We start from the raw sequence: 25,315 nt of genomic DNA, 5'->3' as shown, positions 1-25,315 counted from the left end.
TGACCCTAGGTAAGTCATTAACATCTGATTAGCTCAGTTTCCTCCTTCATAACAAGAGGGCAACTAATTCTCTTCCAACACTGCAAAACTCATTATGATTAGGTAAATGCAGACTTGTTCTTAAAAGTACAGTATATATGGCAGATATTATACTATCATACACGTTAGAAGCCTAATGAGCTTAAGAGCTTTATACTTGTGGCAAAAACTTTTCATTCCAAATTCATAGTTTCTTTGGCAACAACATGATAGAGGCAGAGAAGTCAATATAAACACTCAGTGATGCAGACACCAAATAATGAAAGAAAGCATTTCTATACATAAAACATGATTTATGCCTATTTTCATTTTTTACATTAAGATGTAAACATCCCATTATCCAAAATAGCTGGTGAAAAAACAACAAAAACAGAAAATAAATTAAGCCTTTAAAGACAGTTGATGAATTTTAAAGTGTCCTTGCTGAATGATCCAAATACCAAACACAATAACTGAACAATAGGGAGAACCAAACTGAACCAAACAGGTGAGAGAGCTATAAAGTATCAACATATAGCAAAATCACAAGAGAACTCTTCTTGTTTTAACCATTAGTTCAGAAAAATCTTTCTAAACTGAACCACTTCACTTTCCTGGCTCTTTCCTGGCTCTGTAAGTACAAAATGCCAAACACAAATCAATTTTATTTTGATGATTTAGGATCATGTAGTATATCTTGGGGTAGCTCTCAGAATATATATAATTTCTGTCAGTTTTGTTAGAGGCAGAAAACTGAAATGAACTAGAGTTTCCTGTTTTAAATAAATCCCTGATATTACACACTTATTGTCTTCCCTTGGCCTCACTCTCCTAAAAGGGGAGTGCAGCAAAAAAGGTTCTAGTTAGGCAAGATTTTACAGTTGCAGACATCCTACATATATGGGGTTCAGGCAAACATGGTAGTTCAAGGATTTTACCCCTCTGGACCATTCTGCTTAATTAATACTCTCAGTAATAGGAATTATATGGAACAGGTCCACTGTTTTCTGGATATCAAATTTCAGTGCCTTATGTACTCTTTGCTTGGAATCTCTTCTTTGAAAACAAAGGAAAATCATTAATGAAGGTGCCTTCCAAAACCAGGAGAGTTGTCGATTTTGCTAATGGAATCAAACTGTGCTTCCTATATCAATTCATAACTGTTCGAACCTTTGTAATATTATCAAAAAGCAAACAAGTTCTCTAAGATACTAGGGGCTGAACTCCTCAAAGCCATAAAACAATAAAAGAATTGCTGGGAGCTAATACAGTTCAGTATTTCCACGGAGCAGGACCCATACCATTGGTGGCACACCAGAGGATTTTAGGTGGTATACAACACAGAACTAAATAATGCAGAATCACAGTGAGAATGTCATTCCCTTTACAATTTTCTTTTATTCTTCTGATAATTCCACAGAGAGAGCCCCATTTTGGTGCGGGGTAACATCTCTCTCACTGGAACAAAGAGCAGACTTCTTGGGTTCAGAGCCTTGGGAGGCATTAGTATCTAGTTAGAACTGGATAACATTTTTTGTTTTATTTTGTAGTTATTCACGGTAAATTGATGCTGGTTTTCCTCTTGGAGTAGAGATTTGTTTGTTTTTGAACTATTTTAAGATTTAAAAGATAAATACTAAGAAACAATAGTAAATGTAAATATTCAGGTGATTGAAGTTTGGGAAACGATGGCTATAATTTAACAAATCATGTTTAAAAAGTGATTTCAAAAGAAACTACAAACAGGGACTAGAAAGAAAACATGTTACTTGTTTTCAATACTTGTGATGATCTAGAGATGAGCTCATAAAAGCCTTCTCCTACATCAAGCGACTCCAGAGTAATATTCAAACAAACATATAAAAGGAAAAAGAACCAATTCTACACCATCCTGGACTTTATAAACTTAGTACCATAAATGTGCAAATAATCTGATATTTAGCAAGTTGTTTTAAAAATAAACTTCACAGCATCTTTTTATTTGGGCTATACTCATGCCTCACAAAGGCAAACCCAGGTTGTAGAGTTCCTGCTTGGTCCTCAGAGCATGTACCACACATATTTTTTGATTGAACTCTTCAGAAGGATTCAGGACTGCTGGCCAAGTCTTCCAGTAGCTTCTGACTGTTCTTCCACTGTTGTGGCCCTGTAGAGAGAAGTCTCCTCCTCTTCTGAATAATAATAATCTCATGGCTAACATGAGGAGTTTGCCTAGCAGGTACTGCATGCTCCCAGGCATGCCATGCTGACTTAAAACAAAAAGGATAGTTGGAGAGAAAGAAAGCAGAGCTTCTTGATTGTGGTGAATAGTTTCTTCATCACAGTGGCAGTTAAGATAGGCTCCCTCCTTTTTCCTTGGAAGCCAGGGCAGTATGTCTGAAGGATGGTGTCAGACATCATAATCAGGAGCCTTGCCCTGGGCCTGCCTTAGCCAGATCTGTAGCGTAACAAACGCTCCCACAGTCACGTGAAAGAAAAGCTGCCACAGGTTGCGCAGTTCATAGAGATACATGTTGCATAGACAGATTAAACCAAAAGTCAAAAAAGATTTGACATTCCGCCAGCTGGTGTAGTAGACAAGTAAATAACACTGTTCAAAATATAAAATGAAAGATGATTAGGGTTACAAGAAAAGAAATAGATGCTTCTACTATAAAATTTTAACAGGCCACAGAGTAGAATATAAGTGTGGAATAAGGGGATTTTTTATCTACAGATAAGATAATGTAACCTCTTTAAGACATTCAGCTATGAAAGCTCTACAGCTTGAAAGGAAAACAGATTTTTCCTTTTATGTTTTTCATTTGTCAAAAGATACATTTTGTATCATATTTAAAATGGAGTTACAACTGGATGACTCCCTTGCAACCAAGCTGAACACATTCCTCAAGGTGACAAGCAACTATGAAGCATTCTCAGGGTCTGAGGGGATTCCATCTACCATTCTTACCCTAGAAAAGTACAAAAAACAAACCACAGCAAAATGGACTCTTATATAACTTGAATCTGCATGCTAATGAAATCCACAAATATCTACTAATTCCCCTAAGTGCAAAGAACTAAGCAAGATAGAATATTTGAGTGAGCATTTGAGGTAGAATTTATTCAACAGATGTTTATTGAGGGCCAGCTAAGAGTTAGACATTGTTCTTTAACTTCAAGTAACCAAATAAAGCCCTTGCTCACATGGAACTTACATTCCAGTAGAGAGAGAAAGATATACACACATATATATGTATATAATACATATAATATATAAAAGATTATAATAAAATATAAAATATGTATTAATAATTAAAATATAGAAATATACGATTATATATGTATATAATATATAAAAGATTATATATATGTATTGTATGTATATAAAATACCAAACAGTTATATCTTAAAAGATGGAACAAGAGGACAGAGGATGATGTAGTAAGTGCTATTTTAAAAAATATAGTATAGAAAATATCCCCCACAAGCCCCAAATCCTGGCATTCACCTTTTCCTGCTTTACTATTCTCCATAATATAACTATAAACACACTTTAAAAATATGCTTGCTTAATTTGTTATATATTCTTCCAAAAGGATCTATGTTTCATGAGATGTGAGATTTCTGTCTTGTTCATTCATTTATCTGCAGTGCCCATAACACTGCCTGGCACACAAATAAAAATCTGCTGAATGAATGAACAGTGTCCTAGAAGATATCTAGAATTCACAATCTGTTAAATATAGGATTTATATGTGATTACAAAGTCTTAAGAAAGAAGCACAGGTCTTGTGTGAAATTCTATCCAGGCTTCACTATAGGAAGGACGTTAAGGTATCTGCAACAATGCAGAAAGAATGTGGAAATGTTCTGTTAAATCTGTTTAGTTCTTATAAAATTAGGACTCTGCCTACTTAAAAAAGAAGGCTGCTATCCAAACAAAATGAAGTGTAAGTACTTGTTTTGAGTGATTTTCATTGTGTAAAAAAGCTGGAAAAATAATTTTTCCTTTTGAAATAATTTTAGACCTAGAGAAGAGTTGTAAAAATAGTAGAGTTCTTGTACACCCTTCACCCTGCTCCCTCTAAGAATATCCCCTTGCATAATTTCAAGATACTCATCAAACCACAAAATTAACATTGATATGATACTGTAGACTGATCTATAGACTTTATTGGAATTTTGCCAGCTGTCTTATTAAGGTTGTTTTCTGGTCCAGAATCCAATCCAGGATTCCCTACTGCATTTAGCTGTCTTATCTCTTCAAATCTGCTATAGCTCCTCAAGTCATTGTTTTTCATGACTTTGACAGTCTAAAGAGTATCAATCAGTTATTTTGTAGAATGTCCTTTAATTTTGGCTTGCCTGATACTGTCTCAAGACTAAAGTGAGGACATGCAGTTTGGGCAAGAATACTACAGAGGTGATGTGCATCTTATAATTGGTGATGTTAACTTTGATCTCTCAGTAAAGTGGTGTCTGACACATTTCTCCATGGTGAAGTTACTATTTTTCTCTTTGAATTAGTAAGTTATCTTGTGGGAGGGCAAATAAAGACATTCTCAGGTGAAAGAGAGAATTTGACACTTACAGATGCACCCTAAAAGAATGGCTAAAGGAAGATCTCTAAGCAGAGAGGAAACAATAAAAGAAGAAACCCTGGAACACTGGGAAAGCAAAAAGAACAGTCAACAGCATAATATAATAGGTTCTCCTTCTCATGAGATTTCTAAATTATATTTGATGACTGAAGTAAAAAATCATAACACTGTCTGATGTGGCTCTAAATATTTGTAGAGGAAATATTTAAGACAATTATAAACAGAGGAGGGCAAAGGGACATAAAAGGAGATATAGTTTCTATGTTTCACTTGAACTAGTAAAAGAACAACACCAAAAAACTGTATAATGCAATACCTAGAGAAATCAGTTAAAACTATACCAAGGGGGTACCTGGGTGGCTCAGTCAGTTAGGTGTCCTACTCTTGATTTCAGCTCATGTCATAATCTCACAGTTGTGAGATGGAGTCCATACTGAGCATGGAGGCTGCCTAAGATTCTCTCTCCCTCGCCCTCTGCCCCTTCCAATCTCTTGCACACGTGTATACAAACTCATTTTCTCTCTCAAAAAAGAAAACTACACAAAGAAATAAACTTAAAAACACCACAAATAAATCAAAATGGAGTTCTACAAAATGTTCAAGTAACCCACAGGAAGATTTAGGAAAAAGAAAACATAAAAATGAAAACCAGAAAACAAAAAATAAGATGGCAAACGTAGGCCCTAATACATCAATGATTACATTAAAAGTAATGGTGTAGGGCAGCCCGGGTGGCTCAGTGGTTTAGCACCGCTTTCAGCTCAGGGTGTGATCCTGGGGGCCTGGGATCAAGTCCCATGTCGGACTCCCTGCAATGAGGCCTGCTTTTCCCTCTGCCTGTGTCTCTGCCTCTCTCTGCCTTTCTCTGTCTCTCATGAGTAAATAAATAAAAATCTAAATAAATAAATAAATAAAAGTAATGGTGTAAATACAACAAATAAAGTTGTTAATCTTCTATCAGAAACTCACTTCAAATAATATAGGCAAAGTGGAAGTAAAAAGACAGAGGATATATTATGCAAACATTAATCAGAAGAAAACAGAAATTACTATATTAGTATCATATAAATATAAAAATATTTCCAAAAAGAGAGAGGGCTAAAGAGACTATAAACCGCATATTATATAGTGTTACATAGATCAACCCACCACGAAGGCAATAATGCCAAATGTGTATGAGCCAAACAACAGAGCTACAAAATATGCAAAGCAAAAACTGATATATTAAAATGAGAAATATACCAATCCACAATTACACTTGAAAACTCCAGGGGAAGTGGGTGGCTCATGGGGATCCCTGGGTGGCTCAGTGGTTTAGCCTTTGGCCCAAGGAGCGATCTTGGAGTCCCGGGATCGAGTCCCATGTCAGGCTCCCGGCATGGAGCCTGCTTCTCCCTCCTCCTGTGTCTCTGCGCCCCCCCCCCACTCTCTGTCTCTATCATAAATAAATAAATAAATAAGTCTTAAAAAAAAAAAAAAAGAAAATTCCAGTACTCCTCTCTCAACCGATAAGACTAAATAGAAAGTCAACTAGGATACAGAAACACTGAACACCATCAACCATTGGATCTAGTTGACATTTACAGAGCACTTACTCAGCTGCAGTAGAATACACATTCTGTTTAACTGCTCATGGAACATATAACAAGACAGACCATATTTTGAGCCACAGAATAAATCTCAACAAATTTAAAAGAACTGAAATCACACAGAGTGTTTTCAACCACAGTAGAATCAAACTAGAAATCAATAATGGAAAGAAAACTGGAAAATCTCCAAACTCTTGGAAACAAAACATTAATTCCAAATAATCCATAATCCATAATCCATAGGTCAAAGAGGAAGCCACAAGGAAAAAAAGTTTTAAAATACATTGAATTAAATGAAAATAAAAATCCTCTTGTAAAAAGCCCAAATACCCATTGACTGATGAATAGATAAAGAAGATGTGGAGTGTATGGGTATGTGCGTGTGTGTAGATATTCTATTTTTATATATTTTATATATATATATATTCTATTTTATATATTCTATTCTATATATATTTTATTTTATACATAAACATATATATGTATAAACATATATGTATAAACATACATACATATATATAAACATATATAGACATACACACACATATATATTCCATTATATATCCCATTATATGTGTATGTAATGCTCCATTTATATAATGGAATATTACTCAGCCATAAAAAAGAATGAAATCTTACCATTTGCAATTTGCAATGACATGAATAGAGCCAGAAATTATTATGCTAAGTGAACTAAGCCAGTCAAAGAAAGGCAAATACCTCATAGATCTCATTTATATGTGGAATTTAAGAAACAAAACAGATGAAATGGGAAGGGGGGAATGAGGCAAACCTGGAAACAGACTCTTAACCACAGAGAACAAACAGGGTTGCTGGAAAGGAGGCGGGCAGAGGGATGGGTGAAATAGGTGATGGGGACTAAGGAGGGCACTTGTGATGAACACTGGGTGTTGTATTTCAGTAATGAATCACTAGATTCTACACCTGAAACCAATATTACACCTATGTTAACTAGATAAAATTTAATAAAAACTTGAAAAAGAAAAAAATAAAAATTTTAATGAAAAAAAATGTAACATATCAAAATTTATGGGACACAGATAATGGTGTTCAAAAAGAGAAATATTTAACACTAAAAATATATATTACAAAAGAGAAAATTCTCAATTATCAAAGCTCCCATCGCAAAAGCCTAGAAAAGAAGAGCCAAAGAAACCCAAAGCAAGCATGAAGAAGGAAATAATAAAGAGTAGAAATCAACAGAATTGAATATACAAAAAAACCCCAACAAAACAAAGAGCAGGTTCTTTGAAAAGTTCGAATTAATAAGTAAGTCTGACAAAGAAAAAGAGAAGATACAATATGAGGAATGAAACAGAGTATTAGGGACACCCGGGTGGCTCAGTGGTTGAGCATCTGCCTTCGGCCCAGGTCATGACCCTGGGGTCCTAGGATCAAGTCCCACATCCGGCTCCCTGCAGGGAGCTTGCTTCTCCCTCTGCTTATGTCTCTGCCTCTCTCTCTGTCTCTCATGAATAAATAAATAATTTTTTTAAAAAAAGAAAGAAACAGAATATTACTACAGTACTACAGATCATACAGACATCAAAAGGATAGTTAAGGGATACTCAACCAACTCTACACACATAAACTTGATAATGAAATAGACCACTTCATCATTAAATACGAACTATCATAAGTCATGTATAATGAGAAAGATAATCCAAATAACTGTGTAACTATTAGAAAAATGGAACTTAATATAGATTATATAGTCATGGTAATCAATACCATGTGGTACTGGCAGAGAGACGGACACATACATCAATAAAAGAATACAAAACTCAGAAATAGGCTCATACAAATATGTACAACTGATGTTTGACAAAGATGCAAAAGTAATTCAGTGGAGGAAAAAAAAAACCTTTTTTAAAAAAATGGAGCAATTGACCATTCATCCATAAGCCAAAAACAACAACAAAGTTCAAAAAACAGAGAGGTGGTAATTTGTGCGGAGGCCACTACACTCCCTAGCGACCTCCCAGTGACTCGCCATCATAAGCAGCACCTAAGTAGCACCTTAGCGAAGATCGCAGAGATCGAAGCTGAGATGGCTTGGACTCAAAAGAACAAGGCCACAGCACACCACCTAGGGCTGCTGAAGGCTCGTAAGAGAGCCTTGTTAAGCTTCGTAGAGATCTCATTACCCCAAAAGGTGGTGGTGGTGGTGGGCCAGGAGAAGGTTTTGATGTGGCCAAGACAGGTGATGCTCGAATTGGGTTTGTGGGTTTTCCATCAGTGGGGAAGTCAACACTGCTTAGTAACCTGGCAGGGGTATATTCTGGGGTGGTAGCCTATGAGTTCACTACTCTGACTACTGTGCCTGGTGTTATCAGATACAAAGGTGTCAAGATCCAGCTCCTGGATCTTCCAGGTATCATTGAGGGTGCCAAGGATGGGAGAGGTAGAGGCCGTCAAGTCATTGCAGTGGCCCGAACATGTAACTTGGATCCTGATTGTTCTGGATGTCTTGAAACCCTTGGGACATAAAAAGATAATTGAAAATGAGCTGGAAGGCTTTGACATTTGCTTGAACAGAAAACCCCCCAACAATGGCTTTAAGAAGAAGGACAAAGGAGGCATTAATCTCACAGCCATTTGCCCTCAGAGCGAGATGGATGCTGAGACTGTGAAGAGCATTCTGGCTGAATCCAAAATTCACAATGCTGATGTGACTGTATAGTGATGCCACAGCAGACGACCTCATCCATGTGGTGGAAGGAAACAGAGTTTATACCCCTTGTATCTATGTGCTGAATAAGATTGATCAGATCTCCATTGAGGAATTGTATATCATCTATAAGGTGCCCTACTGTGTACCCATTTCGGCCCATCACCACCAGAATTTTGATGACCTATTGAAAAAGATCTGGGACTATCTGAAACTAGTAAGGATTTACACCAAACCCAAAGGCCAACTGCCAGACTATACATCTCCAGTTGTGCTGGCTTATTCCAGGACTACAGTGGAGGATTTCTGCATGAAGATTCACAAAAATCTTATCAAAGAATTTAAATATGCTCTGGTCTGGGGTCTATCTGTGAAAGATAATCCTCAAAAAGTGGGTAAAGACCATACGTTGGAGGACAAGGATGTCATTCAGATTGTGAAGAAGTGAAACCTTCCCTTCTGCCCATCTGCTGGTCCAACCATAGCAGCTTATCCCATGACCAAGCACCCTATCCCAAACCCCTTCCGGCTTTGGCAGCCAGTGGATCAGGAATCAGGGGAGGGAGATGGAGGCCCTCAAACTGGAACTTTACTTGTCTTACCTTGGTGTCACCTTATAAATTCAACTGCATAAAGGACCTGGTAGGCCAGCCAGCTATGTGCAAAACAAAAGTCCAAAAAACAAAAACAAAAAACACAAACCCCTCAATCTAATCATCTAAGTCTCAAATTTCATATAATCTTATACAAAATTTAATTAAAAATGGGTCACGAACTTAAATGTGAAACATAAAACTAAAACTTTTAGAAGAAAACAAAAAAGAAAATCTTGGGGTAGGGGTAGGGAAAGAGTTCTTAGACTTGAATCAATGGAATCATAATAGCATATGGTGACAGATGGTTGCTACACTGTGGTGAGCATAGCAAAAGGTATAAACTTGTGGAATCACTGTGTTGTACACCTGAAACTATACTTCAATTAAAAAAAAAGTTCTTAGACTAGATACTGCAAACATTTTCCATAAAAGAAAAAAAACTGATAAAATGAACTTTATCAAAATTAAAAACTTTCGCTCTGCAAAAGACCTGGTTAAAAGGATGAAAAGACAAGCTACAGACTGGGATAAGATACTTGCAAATTATATTTCTGTCATAGGACTGATGTCTAGAACTCTCAAACTTGACAGAAAAAAACAAATGATCCAATTACAAAATAGGCAAAAAACATGAAAAGACATTTCATCTAAGAGGACACACAGATAACAAATAAGTACATGAAACAATATTCAACATCATTAGCCATTAGAGAAATGCAAATTAACCAATGTGAGGGATCACTACACACCTAACAGAATGGCTAAAATAAAAAAGTGATAACAAATGCTGGAGAGGATGTGGGAGAAACTGGATCACTCCTACAATGCTGATATGAGTGATGTAAAATGTAAAAATGTAAACGTAAAATGGAATTCTACTCTGGAGAACTGTGTCTATCTCAATAAAACTAACGACACCACTACTACAAGACCTAGCAATTACCCTCCTGAGAATTTATCTCAGAGAAATGAAGACATGTTCACACAGATACCTGTACATGAATGTTTATAGCAGCTTCATTTAAAATAGCCCCAAACTGGAAACAACCCAGATGTCCTTCAATGGGTGAATGATTAAACAAAATATGGTACATCCATACCCTGGAATACCATTCACCAACAAAAAGCAACAAAAAATCGTTGATAAATGCAAGAACCTGGATAAATCTCCAGAGAATTATATACTGAATAAAATAATGCCAATCACAAAAGGTTCATACTATATGGTTCCATTTACATAGCATGACCTAAAATTAGGAAATTACAGAAATGGAGAACACATTAGTGGCTGCCAGAGATTAAGGGGCAGAAGGGAAGTGGATGTGGCTATAAAGAGGCAAACAAAGGCTGCTTGTGGTAATAAAACTTTTCTCTGTCTTGCCAGCATTGACATCAACATCCTGGCTGAGATAACGTATTATAGTTGTGCAAGATGGTACTACTGGGGGAAACCCAGGTAAAGGTTATGTATCTCTCTTACAACAACTACAATTATCTCAAAATAAAAAGTTTAATAAGAAAAACAACTTCACACTCACATATTTGTCTGCAACTTATTTTATAAACAACTAACAGACACACTATATGCATGCACATACAAAACGAGAGTGTAATATAGAAAGAATTGCAAAATGTTAATAATTAGTGTCTCTAAGTATACTAGTCTTTCAACTTGTCGGAAAGTTTTCAAAATAAGCACTGCGGGGAAAAAAGAACAGTCTCTAGTTTCCAGATCCTTTGATTTCCTCTTCCAATGTTCCACAGCAAGATTACTCCTATCTGACTGAGCTGTGTGTGTCCATAAGTACCCAGAACCTGGAGAAAAAGGCAACAAAACCATGGAGTCGAAGCCTTTGAGGTCTGATCTAAAGGGAATGAAAAAAATACCCTAAAGATGGAACATGTTACAGGATAAAACATGGTATGTTTTACCGTGGAAAAAACTGGCATTATTATCACTCTGGCTCAAGCATATTTGGAAAGCAAACAGTTTCATGCCCGTCAGTGAGAAAATTGGCTTTTTGCTTTTCTTTTTTAAAGCATGAATCCAATTAACTTCTCTCAAGTAAAAGAACACGTGAGTGACAGTGCTCCTCTCAAAACTATTAGCTGTCCTGGGAAATATAATAGAGGTGTGCCTGATGCAGATGGGGCCCGAGTCACTGACTATAAGAACTGGCTAGGCCTCAGTGAAAAATGGCAACAATAACAAGATTAGTGTGGTACTTTCTGTGAGGGTTTAATGGACACAAGGAATATAAAGAGCTGATCAGCACAATTAAGAGCTCATTTCATTTTGCTATTATTAGTAGTATTTAAAATTATTTCATTAAGGCCTTTGATAAAAAATAATTTTAAAAAATGTAAATATATTAAAATAATTTTATTAAAGCAAAACAGCCAAAAGTACATTTTATAAGAATTACTCATGAAATTATTTTAATGTTAACATTTACCTCATTGTTTTAGAATATGAAATAATGCATGTTAAGTTATAAAACTGTAATTTCAAAGCATTATAAAAAATTATACAAATATAGTAATTTTGCTTACAAACAGCATAATATAGTGGGATGAATATGATATTTAAAATAAAAAAACCCAAAGTCAAATCCTGACTCTACTGCTTACTAGCTATGTGATTTCTCAAACTGCCTCAGAATTCTCATTTCCAAAAATGAGATAATGTCTTCTGTGTGATAGGGCTATAGAGATTATAGTTTAAAATAAAATCTACACAAAAACACTTCATAAAATTAAAGTACTTGTGACATTAACAAATACAAGTGTTCACATTTCCTGCATGAAATGTCATTCATTATAATTAAATCTGTCAAACTGGATAGAAAATTTCTAAATACAAATGCTTAAGAAAAATTAGAGGATTAAAAAAATAGGGCCACTTGAAACTAAAATGTCTCATCCATCTTTATATAAAGTCAAATGCATATATTCAAAGTATTTCACCAGAGACTTCTGAGTTTTAGATAGCCTTATGTTTGCAGTCCTGAATCTTTCTAACATTCTTTCTATGCAAGCCAGAGAAATGTGTCACTAATAAACGTTACATCAAAAGGTCTGCTTGCTTTACCACATTTCAGCAAAGACATTCCTCTTACTTCTCAGGAATGCCAGGACCTAGTTCCCTATCACCAGGTGCAAAACCTCCTGGCTCTGTAAGTCTCGTATCTAACCTGTCTTCAAGTCCTTGCGGGCTTCCTCCAAAGTGTCCTTCCCTCACCCCCCATCCCTACTGCCATTACCAGAGTTTCTTCTTTAATTGCCTTCTGCCTTAAGTAAGGGAATCACCTTCAACTAATTTCGTTTCTTCCAATTTCTCTATTCTGGCAATCCATCCTAGTCCTAGTCCTCACTAATAAATACCCGAAAATTCTGCTTCTGCTCTTCTTTTACACTTCTTTCATACTTTCCCAAAAGTATAAAATCCTCATGCTGAAGTATAAGAAGAGCTCTTGGGCTCAATAATCAATCACCAAAAAATCTAGAAGTAGCCTTTACTGCCACAGGCAGCTGACATACTACCACTGAAACCTGGCACAGAAGAGTGTAAACATTAATTAAGTTCACTGGGCTTTAAGTCCATTCAAAATGGAGATGTAGGGGCACCTAGGAGGCTCAGTCAGTTAAGCATCTGCCTTCAGCTCAGGTCATGATTCCAGGTCCTGGGATCAAACCCCACATCGGGCTCCCTGCTCAGCAGTAAGTCTGCTTCTCCCTCTCTCTCTGCTTCTCCCCCTGCTCATGCTGTGTCTCAAATAAACAAATAAAATCTTTTAAAAAAATGGAGATGTAGATCATAAAGCTAAAAAAGGCTCAAAAGAGAAGCAAAGAACTCAGACATTATTTTTATTTATTTAAACTCCACAACCAATTATTAGAATTAATACCTGAAACAAACAATAATAGGAAAATGTTTTTTTAAAAAAATGGGGAGAACCTACCTGGTAAAGGCAGGCTGCTGTTCCAAGGAAAAATGCAACAACGTAATTAAAATCTTCACCATCACTCTGCAAAAACAAAATTAAAAGTTACTTTTTTTCTGGTGGAAGCTCATTTCCAAAAAGAATCCATCAGGATAGGATACAATAATGTTTATGCACAAATGGTATGTAAGAATTCTCAAGAGTCCTAAAAGTCCAGGGAGTGTGAGGTACAGAAAGACTACCAGTGTTCCTCTATGTTTTGGCCCATCAATTTCATTTTACCCATGTATGAAAGGTGAAATGAAATGAAATCACTTATGTCAAAGGGTTTTAAAATGGTGCCAGGGGCCATGAAGGAGATGGGCCTTTATGCACATCCTCACTGATGAAACCATGAACTCTAAACTGGGCCAAACTACAAATATTCCAAGGACTCTGCCCAAACACCTGCAATTACCTATGGTAAGAGTCTTTGCTAAGGGGCAGCCTCAGCAACAATTATATTCAGGCAAGACTAGTTTTCTACTGCCAACGCCAAACAAAATTCTTTGTAAGCAACACATACAAACATTTTTTTGGTCTTCTTTAAAACCTTAAATTTTGTGCCCTAAAGGGACACAATTTGGGTTGCTACCCAAACTGTGCTCTCCCAGTTGCAATTCAGAGATCCCATATAAATGCTTTTGTTTTGTTTTAGCTCTGCCTCTTTTCTTAGTCAACCCAAGAAAAGATGAAAGCCAATGGGAAAGTTTCCACATAAGGTAAAACAAAACAAAACAAAACAAAACAAAAAACAAACAAACAAACAAAACAACTCTCTCCACTGAAAAAAAAAAAAGCACAACACTCCAGTGGCCTATAAAGTCAGTCCTGCTTACTAGGATCACTACCTGACTCAAATAAGCATTGACAAACCTTACTATCAGGGAAGCCTATCATTGAATCTTCCAATAAAGTAATTTGACAGGATTTAAAAAAAAAAAAAAACTGAAGTTACTGTCCACTAGAGTGTGCTAAATCCCAATGAGTACAGTCACACACTGTGCGAGAAAAATAGCCACCCAGAGGAAAAACAGATACATCATATACAGAATGTTTTTTTCCAATGAAAACTAATGGAAAACTAATAGAAAACCCAAGTTTTTCTATTCTCTCTTGATTCCTCTTACATATCTATATTTAATTTCTTTCAGTGTTTTTATGAAGTAAAACATATAGCCCAAGCAGGAGCATTACATTTGGCCCTTATTTTAGAAAAAATATATTTACACAATGAAAATGTTCACAGGACATGGGAGTGTCTCTCATAATATATAGAGAAAATTCCTTTTCCATTTGCTATTAGGCAAGAGAACTGATCGTAAAGCAGAGGGAGAATGGCTTAACCTAGCAGGATAATCTTAAAATAGGAACCATTAATCTGTCTGGAATGTGTAGGCTTGTTCTACCTCAGAGGCACAGAAGGTCAACATGAAACCTTCCTAACTTTAATAATTCTAAGACTTTAAGTCCTGCTTGTTTTTTCTTAATCCTTCATTTTTTAAGTGATCATTTTTTCTGATTATAAAAGCTTATGTTGATTATACAGAATTTGGAAAACAGACTGTCACAAAAAAGAAATTCATATAGTCTATAATACCATAACTCTGGGAGGATTCCCACTAACCATTTCATGTATTTCCTTCTGATATTTTCTGTACAAAAATATATGCACATTAAAAAATGGAATTATACTTTTATATACTAGTTTTTAATACTACACATTATATCAAACACTTTCTCAAGATACCGAATATTCCTCAAACGCATGATTTGTAGCGATTATTTAACGTTCCATTGTGGGGATATACCATTAATTACCCTACTGGGATATTATTTTTTCCCTTAATTTACAATATCACTTTGTAACTCTCTTAATTGCCTTTGGAACATTTAAGAGCAAGTTCCTGGAGTCAGTCAGACCTGGGTTCAAATCTTTCCTTACTATCTGTATGGTCTTGGACTATTTAACTTCAATTTCCACTTAAAAAAAAAAAAGTTGTAGAGATTAAATAACATTTGCAAACACACAGAACTGTAACTGGCACACAGTAAGTACTCAAAAACATTTACCAACCTCTCTTTCCCTGAGGTCACTGTCTGCATCATTTATCAGATAATTAGATTATCTTCTAGTATTGTTTAAACCCTTATCTTCTCAAGTAGACCCTAACCTTTATTTTTTTAAATTGAGGTATAATTGACATAAAACATTATATTAGTTTCAAGTGTATGCCATAACAGTTCTATATTTGTATATATTGCAAAATGATCACCACAATAAATCTAGTTGTCATGTATCACCATACAAAGTTACAATTTTTTTTCTTGTGATAACTTTAAAATTTACTCTTAGTTACTTTTTTAAAAAAAATATTTTATTTATTTATTCATAGACACACAGAGAGAGGCAGAGACACAGGCAGAGAGAGAAGCAGGCTCCATGCAGGGAGCCGGATGTGGGACTTGATCCCAGGTCTCCAGGATCACACCCCAGGCTGCAGGCGGCGCCAAACCGCTGCGCCACTGGGGCTGCCCCTTAGTTACTTTCAACATACAACACAATATTACTGACTACAGTCACCATGTTGATGTTACATTCCCATATTTATAAGTTTGTACCTCTTGGCTCCCTTCACCCATTTTGCCCACTCCCCCAATCCCACTCTAACCTTTCTTCAAGGCAGAAAATCAAACTTACAACCTGAATGAACTGAACGTAGTAGGAATTCAGCAAATGCATGTCGAGTTGAGCTTAAAAAAAATATTTGTACTTGCCAAAGACTACCTATAAATATATTCTTTCATTCAATAAATATTCTTTAAACATTTATGGGCAAGGTATTTTATTACTAGACTTAGGATAGAAGTAAATCCATATGAACTCAAGGAGCTTACTTTCTAATTAAGGAGGCAGATACATTAACCAACAATTCCCACCCAAAGTGTTAACTGATGGGATAGGTGTGTATACAGGGTACAAAAGGAGACTAGTAGAGATACATCTAATTCTGCCTGGGGTAAAAAAAAAAAGGGTCAGAAATGGTTTGTTCAAGGAAGTAAAGCTTAATCTGGGTCTTGAAGAATGAACTAATAGAAAGGGAGACAAGCTGGGGAGAGAATTCCAGGCAAAGAGAGTAGCACATACAATCAAAAAGAGGCAAGAGCTTAGGATGACTTCAAGTCTTCTTGTTAAGGCAACATTTGAAAGATACCATTCACTAAATTGGGAATACAGAAGGAAAAGTAGGTTTGAGAGCAGAAAAACTGAGTTCATTCTGGACACGTTATTTTAAATTTTTTTTTTTTATGATAGTCACAGAGAGAGAGAGAGAGAGAGAGAGGCAGAGACACACACAGGCAGAGGGAGAAGCAGGCTCCAAGCACCAGGAGCCCGACGTGGGATTCGATCCCGAGTCTCTAGGATCGCACCCTGGGCCAAAGGCAGGCGCCAAACCGCTGCGCCACCCAGGGATCCCTGGACACGTTATTTTAGAGGGGCCAGTTTGACATCTAAATAATCATATTTCATAGATATTTAAATCAGCTTCAGGAAAGAGTTGAATCTAGAGATCTTACTTTAGTCATCTATTTAAAGAGTTGTTAAATGTCTAGGACAATCAAATGTAAATCTTAATTCTTGATTGGCTCCAGATTGGAGAGAGGAAAAGAAACTATAAAGGATATTTAGTCAGTTGTAGAAATTTGAATATGAATTTTTAGATTAGATAATACTGCATTGCTCTTAAAATCTTTGGTGTAATAAAGGTATGATGATTACGTAGGAGAATTCCTGGTCCTTCAAGGCATACATACTAAATAATTCTGAAATAAATTGTGATGATACCTACAATTTTACTTCCACATTATTCAGGGAAAAAAAAGAAAAAAGAAAGAAGGGTAGGTAGGTATACAGATGGATGCTAATTGTATTGTCTTTAAAATCTTTCTGTAAGTTTGAATTCTTCCAAAATAAAATGCAGTGGAAGGGGAATACAAAAATTTAATGCTATGCAACCACTAAAATGAATGTAATAGATCTCCATATACTTATATAAAATGATCTACATATTGTTAGGTGGGAAAGATGCAAATAAGTATAGAGTATGTTGCCATTTATATAGAAATACTTTGAAAAGAACAACTGCATAAGTAAATATGTACTAGCATATGCACATTATCTCCCTAGCAGGATAACCCAGTGGTTGACTTTAGGGAAGAGAAATGGGAAAAGAATGACTTACTGTGACAAGAGGCTTTGGAATTACAGGCTTTGAAACTGTAGGCATGTGCATATGCAGGAGGATGTGTGGGTATGTGTACAGATTAACTTTTTTAAAAAAGGCCATCATGAAAATATCCAAAGAGAAGGTAAAGTGTAAAGTTAAGAATATAAAGCCAAGGGCAGAACACTGAAGAATGCCATTATTTAAAAGACAGGTGAAGGAAGAAAGTTTACCAAATAAACTTAGGAATAGGAATATCAAAGGAAAAAAAAATACAACAGGAGAAAACTGTTTCATGAAAATGAAGGGATAAGAAATTGTTGGGCAGTGTGGGTGGCTCAGCGGTTTAGCACTGCCTTCAGCCCAGGGTATGATCCTGGAGACCCAAGATTAAGTCCCACATTGGGCTCCCTGCGTGGAGCCTGCTTCTCCCTCTGCCTGTGTCTCTGCCCTGCTCTCTCTCTCCCTCTCTCTCTCTCTCTCATAAATAAAAAAATCTTTTAAAAAAACTGTCAAGGGGATCCCTGGGTGGCGCAGCGGTTTAGCGCCTGCCTTTGGCCCAGGGCGCGATCCTGGAGACCCGGGATCGAATCCCACATCGGGCTCCTGGTGCATGGAGTCTGCTTCTCCCTCTGCCTATGTCTCTGCCTCTCTCTCTCTCTCTCACTGTGTGCCTATCATAAATAAATAAAATTAAAAAAAAAAACTGTCAAGAAGAATAATGTAACATAAACTATTAATAGTAATTGATTTGCTCCTAAGTTCTCTAAAATAAATTTTATTTCTGAAATTAAACAGTCACTTTTAATAGGAAAAACTGAATAGTATGTGAGGTGAGGCAGAGAGGTCACATAAGATGAGACCTCAAGAGTGGCTGCAGCATTTGGCAATTGAATACCAGTGAGCTTAATGGTCAGGATTTGGAAGAATGAAGGGCAGAAAAGAGATCAAAAGAGATGAAGAGAATAGGGGTGAAGGAGTGGGAACAACAAACAGTATATTCTTTCAAAAAATGAGAAAGGAACATACATCAAGAAGGTTTTTTGTTTTTTTTTTTAAAGATCGGCACACTACGGCATGTTTATGAGCTTGGAGAAAAGAGCCAATAGATTGGAAGAGATGAAATGCAGTTGAGGGAACAGCTAGTGGTTGAGGGAAGGTGGGACAGAGGTTTGGAGTGGGAGGGCAAGAACAGAGGGATGAAGGCAGGGGGCAGAGCAGGGAAGGAGGGGGTAGACTAAGGAGTTCAAATAAAAATTTTAAATATGTTACTTTTACCCTTAGGGTAATACTAGGATACCAATATATTGCTTTGAAAACTAACAGAGGGAAAGAACATTTTCTTAAAGGTGAAGATGAAGAGATAAGCACAGGCTTTATATAAAAGCCACACAATATTTTTGGATGATACCATAAAAATGACTGTAATCATTGGGAAATATTTACTTTTTAATCTTAAGTGGAAGAAAGGGCATAAACTTATATAATGGATATGAAAGTATATGTATGTATTTGTATGTATATGTGTGTGTATATATACACACACACACAAATAAAGAGAAAATTTGGAGATGATTTTTATTTTCCTTATACTTTTTCCCTCAACTCTTTAACAATGAGCATAGTATCAGGAAAAATACTTTTATTTCTTTTGAAAGCAAGCAAGCACTGCATCTTAGCATAGATATTATGCCACTAAATAAATCAAAAACTTCTGTTGAGCTTTAATAGGTAGAAATAAATCTATGGGAAATAAAGAACTCAAGGAATAAAAGCAAGTTGATTACTTCTGCTTTGTAGTAGCCATTACAATTTCAAAATCAGAGTCTTAGACTGTTACTACTGAAGTGGTCCTTGAGCCTATGTAGTCTAAAACCTGTCTCTTGAAGAATAGGAAAATGAAATCCAAAAACATAAAACAACCCATCCAAGGTCACTAAGTCAGTTACTGGCAGATGGGACCCAGGTATCCTGAATCTAGACTAGCATTTCTACTGCTGTATCAGATTCCTCAATTTTTTCCTAATGCACCACATGCAAATTACTTCTAGATTGGCACCAGTTTAATTAGTAATCATTGTCTCAAGGTTGACCATTTAAGGAATACAGGCAATATAAACCTAATGTGATAAAAGCTTCTATATTCATGAGGTGTCAGTTCATAATAAACTTATTAACATCTCTAAACTCAGAACAAAATTAGGAAATGAGTGAAAATAATCTAATTTACATATTACTGTGAACCCTAAATCAAATTACCAGCTTAAAATAAAACTGCACTCATCCTACAGCTCCCCTAGTTTGAACTTAAATTCCAAAGAAAACATTTCAGTGCTATATCTTTTAATGAATTCCTTGTTATTACTCTAAGAGGCAGTTTTGTTAATTTAGAAGAAACAAACTTGTACTGCATCTTCAAACAGTGTTAACAATATACAGGAATGTTGATTCATGTGGGTTCTCAAGTTTAAATGTGCCTCAGGCACCAACTTACATACTAGAAGATAAATGTGGCAATCATTTTTAGCATTCAGAAAGGAGTTAAAATTCATGGCCTTAAAAAGGTAAACTTTAATATCAATGCACTGCTCACACTCAGGAAATATATGTATTTTCAGCTAGATCTAAAAATATGATCCACAAATCAATCCTTGGCTCTTCAATCAAGTATTAAAGAAATGCTGAGGGCACTTCCTCTGCACACTGCCTTTCTGCCTCCTCTATAACCACCATGATCCGAGTAACTCCACCACAGTTAACTTTAAAACAGGTAACTTTAAGTCCCATGCCCTGGAATTTGCACTCGCGTTTACACAGCACACCATCTCAAAAAGATCTATTTTTCCTGACCAAAAATTATCTACAGTGACTCTAGAGGTTATTTCTAACACAAAATACAATGATGAACCACAGAGAAGGCTGAAAGTATGTCTTAAATTCAATGGCTTTAGTGAGAATAAAAAGGATCTTTTTCCAGTACAAGTCATCAACAATAATGAAATAGACGCCAATGAGGGAAAAGTAAAAGCAAGAGACCTCAGGTCCCCAATTCTGTATATATATTTTAGGTTAACCTGGGCTGAAAGAATGTACTTGTTGAAACTAATCTAGTTTGTACCCCTAATCCTATCCTGCTTAAAACTCTAAATTGATCACAGTATCCTCTGCAGTTTGACATTCCATTCTCTCCTTCTGTTTACCTACTGTCCTTTCCATCCTTTAAGACACAGAATCCTGGGCAGCCCGGGTGGCTCAGTGGTTTAGTGCCACCTTCAGCCCAGGGTGTGATCCTGGAGTCCTGGGATCAAGTCCCACATTGGGCTCCCTGCATGGAGCCTGGTTCTCCCTCTGCCTGTGTCTCTGCCTCTCTCTCTCTTTCCCTCCCTATGTCTCTCATGAATAAATAAAATGTTTAAAAGAAAAAAAAAAAAAAGGAAGACACAGAATCCTTAGAAGGTAGATATTTCCAACACCACACAGTGCTCCTAATTCATTATTCTTAGAAAAAAAACATGGAAAAATATTTCCAAGCATGACTTATCAGAACATTTTCCTCTATGTTGATATAAAAATCCCCAATAACTGCAATAGGAACCTCTACTTTTGGTCCAATGAATTTCCAAAAGCAGTGATTCTCATTTAGGTGATTCTCATTTAGAAGATCAGAATTTGCTGGAAAATATTTTCAGCCTATCTACAAGTGACAAACTAACTGTGGACTATATTCCTCCCAACTTTGTACTGATTCCTTGTTCCTGTCTTTAAGTGTCCCCATTTTAGAAACCTCAATTACTGATGAATGTATGTGGAATAGGTCAGGTGGCTATGATAGAACAAAGATTTAAAACAATCTTAAAGGAACCAAGTAACTAAGTGTCCATAGTTTCCAGACAGCTAAAAATCCCATTTCGACCAGTTTACAGGTCCTTGGATCAGGTGATAAGGAAACACTGTTGGAATAAATCTAGGACAGCAGTGAAAAAGAAAGAATTCCATGTCAACCATTAGAAAGATACATCTCAAAGATACAAGCATCTACTGAGTCCCCAAATTATAATGATCTACTAATTAAAAAAAAAAAAAAAGCCTTCTAATTTCTTCCCTACTTGTAAGGTACTCCATGTTTCCTTCATACTCCAGCACCACAGTTTTAAGGAACTGTTTAAAACAATCAAAAAACCTTGAAGCTTCTAGGGGAAACTGGTCTCTAAGACAGAGGCAGTAAGTAAGAAGCTACAAAAACCAGGGAAAGTGCTCAGGCTCCCTTTAACCCCAACAAAAATATTTACCTTTACTCAACTAAAATGTTATTGAAAATCTACCTATTAGGTTGGGTTAACAGAAGTTGTCTTTTTTTTTTTTTTATGCTTAAATCACAGGTGTTACTAAATACTCATTTTTATTACTTAAAATCTGAATAATATAGTCATATGGTTCAAAGAGTAAAAATAATATAAGACATATACTGTGAAGAGTCTCATTCCTACCCTGCTGCCCATCTGTCCAGTTCCTACTGCATTTTTTAGTTTCTTATTGTTCAAGAGTTTCTTTATACAAATAAATGTAAATTAAAAGATATTATTTTCTCCAATCATCTTTGGTGGGGGTACTTGGGGATGAGCTGAGAGGGACTAGTGGTTGCAGGGTCAGAGGGTCTCCACTGGCTTTCTCAAAATGGCCACTATTCTCAAAGGGCACAAAAGTATACACCTGACATCAAAACATGAATCACATTCCCAGGTTCCACCCAGGCTGGGACACTGACATCCCCTCCTGGCCCGCGTGAAGGGGAAAGCTCAGCTGTTCCATGAGAAGAGAAAGCCAATCCACCATTTCCTAGAAGCTGGCTGGGTACAAGGAGCTATACTTTAACTGCTAAGTGGAGCCACACCTAATGAAAACCAAAGGCTGGAGAAGGCTCCTCCCTTCCCGGTCTTTGTTTTAATGTTGATGGGTGGTATGAATGTGTGTGTTTCAATTAATAGACTTTTATCCTTAGAACAGGTTTATGGAAAATTAAGCAGAGAGTGTACTGCTGAATTCCTACATACCTGGCTCTTCCCTGTTCACAGTTTCCTCATTAACATTTTACATTAATGTGGTACATTTGTTACAACGGATCAGCCAACAGTGACACATCATTAACTGAAGCCCACAGTTTACATTAGGGTTCGCTCTTTGTATTGTACATTCTCTGGGTTTTGACAAACGTAGAATAACGTAACCACCATTACAGTAACATACTGAATAGTTTCACTGCCCTAAATCCCATGGAGCATGGGATTTCATCCCTTTCTACCTCCCTCCATAGTACTGGCAACTTCTCATCCTTTTACTTACTGTCTCTATAGTTTTGCCTTCCCCAGGATGTCATATAATTAGAATCATGTAAGTATGCAGTTTTCTCAGGCTTCTCTCATTAAGTAATGTGCACTTAAGGTTTTGCCATGTCTTTTTGTGGCTTGAGAGATTTCTTTTTATTACTGAAAATACTCCATTGTACAGCTTGCCAGTTTGTTTATTCTTTTATCCTTTGAAGGACATCCCAGTTGCTTCTAGTTTTTTGAAATTACGAGTAAAGCAGATATAAACATTCATGTGCAGGTTTTTGTGTGGACATAAGTTTCCTACTCGTTTAAGCAAATATACCTAGAAGCCTGACTGTTGGATCATACAGACAGCCAAATTGTCTTCTAAAGCAACTGAGCCATTCTGCACTCCCACCAGCATTGAATGAAGAGTTCGTATTTACATATCCTCACTAAACATTTGGTTTTGTCAGTGTTTTGGATTTTGCCATTCTAATAGGAGTTTAGTGGTATCTTATTGTTGTTTTAATTTGCAATTCCTTAGTGACATATGATGTTGGATATCTTTTTTTTTTAAGATTTTATTTATTCATGAGAGACACAGAGAGAGAGAGAGAAAGAGAGAGAGGCGCAGAGACACAGGCAGAGGGAGAAGCAGGCTCCATGCAGAGAGCCCGATGTGGGGCTCGATCCCGGGACTCCAGGATCACGCCCTGGGCCAAAGGCAGGTGCTAAACCGCTGAGCCACCCAGGGATCCCCTGGATATCTTTTCATGTGCTCATCTGCCACCTGTATATCTACCGTGGTGCGGTGTCTGTTCCATTCTTTTGCCTAATTTTTAATTGTATTATTTGTGCTCCTGAGTTTTAGTTCTTTGTATGCTTTGGACATAAGCCCTTTGTCAGACCCGTTCTGCAAATATTTTCTCTTAATCTGTGGCTTTTCATTCTCTTAATGCCCTTCCCAGAACAAAAGTTTTTAAACTTTCACGGATCAGGGAAGCCCTAGTGGCTCAGCAGTTCAGCATCGCCTTCAGCCCAGGGTGTGATCCTGGAGTCCCGGAATCGAGTCCCACATTGGGCTCCCTGCATGGAGCCTGCTTCTCCCTCAGCCTGTGTCTCTGCCTCTCTCTCTCTGTGTGTGTGTCTCTCATGAATAAATAAAATCTTTTTAAAAAATGAAAAAAAAAAAAAAACCTTTCACGGATATTTTTGATGTATCTAAAAAGTCATCACCAAACCCAAGATCATCTTAGTTTTCTCCTGTTATGTTTTTTAAGTTTTATATCTTACATTCAAGTCTGTGATCCATTTTGAGCTAGGTTTTTTTTATTAAAGGTATAAAATCTGTGTCTAGATTTATTATTTGCATGTGGATGTCTAGCTATTTTAGCACCATTTGTTGAAAAGATTATTCTTCCTCCACTGAATTGCTTTTGTTCCTTTGTCAAAGATTGACTATACTTGTGGGTGTATTTCTGGGCTCTCCAGTCTGTTCTATTGATCTGTCTATTGTTTTGCCAGTCACACTGTCTTAATTATTACAGGTTGACAAGTCTTGAAGTTGGGTAGTACCAGTCCTTCGATTTCCTTCTCCTCAGTATTGTGTTGGCTATTCTGAGTCTTTTGCCTTTCCCTACAGGATCACTTAGTCTATATCTACTAAATAACTTTCTGGGATTTTGACTGGGGTTGTGTTGAATCTACAGATCAAATTGGGAAGAAGTGACATCTTAACAATACTGAATGTCTATCCATTTATTTAAATCTTTCTCTTATCAGAGTTTTATAGTTTTTCTCATACAGATCTTATATGTATTGTGTTAGATTTATTTAGTGCCTCATTTTTGGAGATGCTAATATAAATAGTATTGCTTTTTAAATTTCAAATTTCAATTGTTCCTTGCTGATATTAAGTAACTTTTATATATTTACTCTGGATCCTGTGACCATGCTATAATCATTTATGAGTTCTAGGAATCTGTCAATTTTGAGGATTTTCTACATAATCAGAATATCTATGAATAAAGACAGTAGTGTTCCTTTTCCCCCCAATCTGTATGCCTTCTGTTTTCTTGTCTTAACTGCATTAACTAGGTTTCCCAGTACAATGTTGACTAGGAACGGTTAGAGGCAAATCTTTGTCTTGTTCCTGTTCTTAGGGAGAAAGCATCTAGTTTCTCATCAAGTTTGGTATTAGCTATAGGGTTTCTGTCGATGTTCTTTATCAAACTGAGGGAGCTCCCCTTTATTCCTAGTTTGTGATGGGTTCGTGAATAGGTATTAGACTTTGTCAAATGCTTTTTCTCCATCCACAGA

General features: G+C 36.4%; 1 protein-coding gene across 5 annotated transcripts in view; it reads right to left on the bottom strand.

Moving 5' to 3' along the window:
* Positions 1-311: 311 nt before the first annotated feature.
* SEC22A (SEC22 homolog A, vesicle trafficking protein) overlaps positions 312-25,315 on the bottom strand; it is a 68,508-nt gene continuing 43,504 nt past the window's right edge. For 3 of the 5 annotated variants that reach the window (XM_035709868.2, XM_035709869.2, XM_049105401.1), the window contains 2 exons: positions 13,441-13,506; positions 3,095-8,689 (listed from right to left, as the gene is read on the bottom strand). In XM_035709868.2, the coding sequence (XP_035565761.1) occupies positions 8,459-8,689; positions 13,441-13,506 (297 nt within the window). In that variant the 3' untranslated portion in view covers positions 3,095-8,458. Of the gene's footprint in view, positions 2,609-3,094; positions 8,690-13,440; positions 13,507-25,315 lie in introns of those variants that run through there. The other 2 variants (XM_025475072.3, XM_049105402.1) reach the window with 1 other exon arrangement.

This window comes from Canis lupus, chromosome 33, assembly GCF_003254725.2.
Source record: "Canis lupus dingo isolate Sandy chromosome 33, ASM325472v2, whole genome shotgun sequence".
NCBI lineage: Eukaryota > Metazoa > Chordata > Mammalia > Carnivora > Canidae > Canis > Canis lupus.
This window is presented reverse-complemented; position numbering and strand designations above follow the sequence as displayed.